Below are 6,000 nucleotides of genomic sequence, written 5' to 3'. Positions count from 1 at the left end.
AGGGCATCCGGCGTAAAAAATGTGCCAAACCACGATGCGGATCATACGGATGATCCGCTGTGGCGACCCCGAACACGGGAGCAGCCGAAAGAAGAAGATATATATATATATATATATATATATATATATATATATATATATATATATATATATATATATATATATATATATATATATATATATATATATATATATATATATGTGTGTGTGTGTGTAAAAAAAAAAAATATATATATATATACACACGAGCAAAGTACCCGCCCATGGGCGGGTACAGTTGTCTGTTGAATGGCTTGATCCCGTCACGATCGGATGAAATTGACGTTATTCGTTGACCTTGACCCCATGACCTTTGACTTTGACGTTGACACCCCCCCCCCCCCCCATGTCCGTTCTCATGTCCCAAGGATCACTCATGCCAATTTTCATCTCATTCCATCCAACGGTTCGGCTGCCTATAAAGGACGAACAAACACACACACATACATACAAACATTGTTTTTTTAGTATAGTAGATGTGTGTGTGTGTGTGTGTGTGTGTGTGTGTGTGTGTGTGTGTGTGTGTGTGTGGGTGTGTGTGTGTGTGTGTGTGTGTGTGTGTGTGTGTGTGTGTGTGTGTGTGTGTGTGTGTGTGTGTGTGTGTGTGTGTGTGTGTGTGTGTGTGTGTGTGCGCGTGTCTCTTTTTGAAACACCCTGTACATTCAAAAATCGATTAACAGACTGCTTGCACAGACGAAATGATCAAATGGTAAAAAAAAATTCCACCAAATAATTAAATACAATCTCTACTCAGGAATTAATCACATTAGAATGAAATATAAACAAATAATAATTTTAAAAAATGACAACAATGTGAATAATCAACAATGAATGGATGAGGTTGGTGTGTGTGTGGTGTGGTGTGGTGTGGTGTGGTGTGTGTTTTAAAATCTATTAATTACGTACTATTTTTACGTATCGTGGTAATAGTAATAGATACGGGAGGTAAGCAGGCAGCACAGTGCCAGACAGCTCTTGGGAAAACAAATAGGGATTTAGGTTGTATTCGGAAGGGGGTGAATTATAAATCAAGAGGTGTTAACATTGTACAGGAATTCAGTGAGGGCCACATGTAGAATATTGTGTGCAGTTTTGGTCACAACCAAGGAAGGACATAGATGCCATAGAGAGGGTTCATCGCAGGGCTACGAGATTGATTCCGGGCCTTGCTCGACTCAGCTATGAGGAGCGGCTGAAGGAGACAGGGCTTTATTCACTAGAAAGGAGGCGGTTACGAGGAGATATGATAGAGATGTTTAGGATAATAAAAGGTATAGATAAAATAAGTGAAGATGAATTATTCAACAGAGTAGACAGTGATAGGACCAGGGACTAGGGGCCATAGCCTGAGAGTAAAGAAAAGGAGAGTTAAGATGGTAGCAAGGTAGAGGACTTTCACTTTGAGAGTAGTTAATGCATGGAATGGTCTCCCTGGAATGGTAGTAGCAGCAGAAAAAGTAGATATGTTTAAATTAGAATTGTATAGGTACCTGGACGTTATGGAGATAGAGGGGTATGGGGATGTTAAGACTTTTCGGTGGTTTGAGTATTAATAGGTGATTGTGTGCATGTGTACAGAGTGCTGTTGGTGGGGGTCTCATCAAGGGGGGGTTGTGTGGTTGATGCTGCGCTTTTTACCCATGACCGTCTTCGCCCATGCCCCCTCCCCTGGAAAGAAAATAAAAAATAAAATACAAAAACTACAAAGAAATAAAAATAAAAAAATACTTTAAAATACATTTTGCCTTTTTCTTATTTTGATACGGTGCAGCCATGATGGGCTGAATGGCCTCCACCTGCGTCTTGTTTCCTTGTGTGTGTATTATTGAAATGTACCTTTTGACCCTATAGACTGCCGAGACCCCTTTGACCTTTGAAGACATTTTAAGACCTCCCCCCCCCCCCCAAGCTTCTTTAGACCCATAAATATCATTAAGATCCAAAGACCCTGAGGACCCAAAAGACCACTCATACACCTAAGACCCTGCAGACCCTTAAAGACGACTATAGATGGATGAGGTGTGTGTGTGTGTGGTTTTTTTTTTTTAGAATTCCACTGGAGTGTTCTGATATGGAATGTAATGCAACCAAATGATCGTCATGACCTCGTGACTAGATTAAGCAAATTATCCACCAAAAAATGCGTCACACTTCTCATGATTTAAGCGTACGCCATGTTAAGGTGTACAAAGTAGCTTAATACGCCCTTCCACCACGGCATAGCATCCTAATTACAAAATAAACAACAAAAATAACAGCATTGTAACAAAGCATACATTAATTAATACTAATAATATTTACAATAATAATAATAATAATAATAATAATAATAACAAGCCAGTAGGCGACATGGGTGGTCGCTATATAATTGCATACTAGTCATACAGTTTTTGACGGATCGGGCTGAAAATTGTTGACAACGGTAGATTATAGTGCCCATAAAAGCGCAGAAGCTGATTTTAGATTTTCGAAAAATAAACATTCGGATTTTTTTTGAAAAATGTCAGTCCCGTTGCTGGGCAACGGTGGCGTCCATAGCAACGGTGCTCAAAAGCATACAACTAGATCCTGGGATGAACCTACCAGTCAAGTTTCATCAAAATCAGTTGACTCCTCTGGCCTCAAGAGCTGTCCATTACATACAAACAAACAGACAGACATACATACATACATACATACATACATACATACATACATACATACATACATACATACATACAGACAGACAGACAGACAGACAGACAGACAGACGGAAAACCTGAGAAAAACGGTAGTCTAGCTACCACCCAATAATAAGTGTTATCTGGCAATAATAACGAACATATAATCCCTGAGCTGGCCCCAAGAACATCTGGGCTTGGTGAAAGTAAAGCTGATGCTCAAGCAGTAGAGCAGGGGGTATGTAACAAGGCTGTGAAGACCAATGAGAATTTGGTCCAACGGACCAATTAGTATACATGAAATGGTTTGACGCAATTGTGTCGATGGATATGCCTTTGCCTGCGTTCGATATCAACCAACTGTTAAGTATGATCTCAAAGGTCACGTGAAAAACTAGAACCACACTCGGTGGAGCGTATACTTCAGCTCGGCTCAACAGTTTACGTTTTGTATCCCACTGATAGGCCGGACCTGGACCTGAATTTAATCGGCTTGTTCTCGTCACCTAACCAACTCATCCGCCGAGTTTGGTCATAATCAGTCCAAAACTTGTTCATACATCATGTTACATATCATTTTTGGCCCGATTTCTCAATGGTGATGAATTACTTTATTAAAAAAAACAAAAAACCTCAAGTATCCGCCATCCGGATATGGATCCAGATCTTCCCCCAAATCTAATCAATTATCCTCGTCACAAACCCAACCTACACTATCTAACCACCTCCACCATATTGACATCGCAACTCACACAACCTTCCCATCTCAACCCCAATCTCTCAACCGATCCACCCTCTTTGCCTTTCTTCCCCCATCCGAACCAAGTGTCCAGCCCAATTAAGCCGGCTTTTTAATCAATCTCCTCCTCAAGCTTATCTGCACACCAACCTCCTCCCTCAATACATCCATCCTCCTTCTATCCACCCTCTTCACTCCTGCAATCTTCCTCAGACAGTTGTTCTCACAAACCTGCAACCTCTATTGTCCTTCTGTCAGTGCCACCGTTTTGAGACCGTAAAGGTACGCTGGCATCACACAAGAACCAAAACTTTCCCTTTCAATTATCTTGATATCTCTGTCTGCTAATTTTATTCTATTAGATTTTTTTTCAAAATAAGTGCGAAAAGTCGACGTCGCAGACTCACCTTCTTATTCCTTGGACTACCTAAGCCAAGGTAATCCCTGCTCCATAATAAATAATAAAACAATACATCAAGCTGGGTTTCGGCTGGGATCGGCAGATCAGGCTGGGGTTCGTCTTTGGTCCTGTGGACTCGGCTGGGTTTACCTTTGTGGGTCGACCTTGCACGGCGAGGAACGGGCGGACTGAGGGTATGCGGCTTGGCAGATATGCTGAACAAGGATTGAGCGAGGGAGGCGAGGAGGATTGAGCGAGGGAGTTGAGAGTTGAACTGAATTCAGGTGAGAATTGATTGTGAAAAACATTTTGTGTTTACTTTGAAGATTTAATTAACTTTTTTTTTTTTTTTTACTTTGGTGAGGGGGAAGTGAGTCAAGTGAGTGGGAAAAGGACAAAAATGGGGGAGTGGGTGGGAGGTGGGCAGGTGGCAAAAGTTATGCATGCGCACGCACACCAACGCAGGATGTTGACAGCAGGCTAGTGTAAGAAGGTCCAGAAGTTCAGCACCCCCCAGACAGCGGTGCAGATTGATGACTTGAACGCTCCAAGCTAATCAAGATGGCAATGGCTGTTCGGCAGGCAGCCATTCAGAAGCGATGTTCAGCTCGTTAAAGTTTGAATGTGGGATCAATTGTGGGGAGAGGAGTCAAGGTGGTGGACATGATGCAGATGAGGATGACCTCCGCACTAACTGGATGACCAAGCAAGGAGGAGCCTGAACAGAGAGGCCACCAAGAGACCAATGGCAACTTTGAAAGAGCGACAGGCTTTTATAGCAAAGACTGGTCAGTGTGTGTGCGTGTGAGTGACAGCAATATCCCAAGCACTCCACAAGTCTGGTCTGGACGGTAGGGTGGCAAGAAAGAAGCCATTACTCAAAAAAGCCCACCTTGAGTCCCATTTGAGGTGAACAAAAAAAAAAAACACTCCAGAGATTCTGAAGCCATGTGGCAAAAAGTTTTGTGTTCTGACGAAACCGAGATGGAACATTTTGGCCTAAATGCAAAATGTTATGCTTGATGCAAACAAAGCACAGCACATGCCCAATCAAGGTGTGCAAAGTTGGTAAAGACCTATCCCAACAGACTCACAGCTGCAATTGCTGTCAAAGGTGCTTCCACCAAGTAAAAACTAAGTGAGGTGGAGGTACACAAGGAGGTCTATGTGCGAGGAATCTGTGAGGGGGTAGAGCATCCACCTGTGGTCAAGTGATTCTCGTCCTGCTTACAAGGGAATTCACGCATTGTGTTCATCCAAGCCCATCCCTCGGTGTACTGCAGTTAGAGTGGAGGGTGGTTGGCTCTTGACAGAAGAGAAATAAGTGAAGGCCCGCTGGGCCAGTGACTTTCAGCGGCTGCACCAGGCTGATCCACCAGCTGTTAAGTTGGATGTCAGGGGTGTTACTATCCGTATTGCTGACCCTCCAATCAACTGTGATCCACCTTCATTTGTGGAAACACAGGCTGCGGTGAACTAGTTGAAATGGGTAAAGCTCCAGGGATCTGTGGCATCCATGCTGAACTTTGAGGCTGGTGGAAATGCTGCACTCGTGTCATTGCATGCAGTTCTGTGCTCTGCCTGGAACACAGGCATCAACCCAACTGACTGGAAGAGGGGCCTTTTGTCCCTCTCTGAAAAGGGAAGGGTGATCGCCAAGACAGCAACAACTACCAAGGGGTGACGCTGCTCTCAGTGCCGGGCAAGGTCTTTGCTCGGATAATTCTTGATAGGGTTCACCACCATCTGCTTGAGCACCAGCATCCAGAACAGTCAGGCTTTACACCAGAAAGGTCAACGATTGACCGTATCCTTGCTCTTCGGGTGCTCACCGAACGCAGGCGAGAGTTTTGGCAGGGGCTGCTTGCAGCCTATGTTGATCTCTGTAAAGCGTTCAATTCAATGAATTAGGATGCCCGCTGGAGGATTCTTGGTCTTCGTGGGGTGCCACCAAAACTGATCAATCTGATGTCTGAACTCTACTCTGGTACCGAGAGTGCTGTGAGATGTGGTGATACAATCTCTGACTTATTTCCAGTTGTTACTGGAGTTACTCAGGGGTGTGTACTTGCCCCCACACTTTTCAGCGCTTGTATGGACTGGATTCTGGGGAGGATGTCGGAGAGATCAAGCTGCGGTGCATCATTTGGGAATGTCAAGAT

The 6,000-nt window shown here is 43.7% G+C and overlaps 2 protein-coding genes across 6 annotated transcripts in view; both read right to left on the bottom strand.

The window, feature by feature from the left end:
* The window catches only part of LOC147019407 (uncharacterized), a 520,827-nt gene that overhangs the window by 152,335 nt on the left and 362,492 nt on the right, over positions 1-6,000 (bottom strand). The gene's annotated exons all lie outside the window — the stretch shown is intronic.
* Positions 1-6,000, bottom strand: part of LOC147019412 (putative histone deacetylase 1-B) — a 47,613-nt gene that overhangs the window by 6,343 nt on the left and 35,270 nt on the right. For 2 of the 4 annotated variants that reach the window (XM_085893848.1, XM_085893849.1), the window contains exon 13: positions 1,678-1,707. The exons of the other annotated variants lie outside the window; for them this stretch is intronic. In XM_085893848.1, coding sequence (XP_085749974.1) covers positions 1,678-1,707 — 30 coding nt within the window. The remainder of the gene's footprint in view (positions 1-1,677; positions 1,708-6,000) is intronic. 4 annotated transcript variants of the gene reach the window in all.

Source organism: Eptatretus burgeri, chromosome 9, assembly GCF_056783735.1.
Source record: "Eptatretus burgeri isolate ZD-2024b chromosome 9, Ebu_testis_v1, whole genome shotgun sequence".
Classification (NCBI taxonomy): Eukaryota; Metazoa; Chordata; class Myxini; order Myxiniformes; family Myxinidae; genus Eptatretus; species Eptatretus burgeri.
The sequence above is the reverse complement of the archived record's forward strand: the minus strand, read 5'-3'. Positions and strand labels throughout refer to the sequence as shown.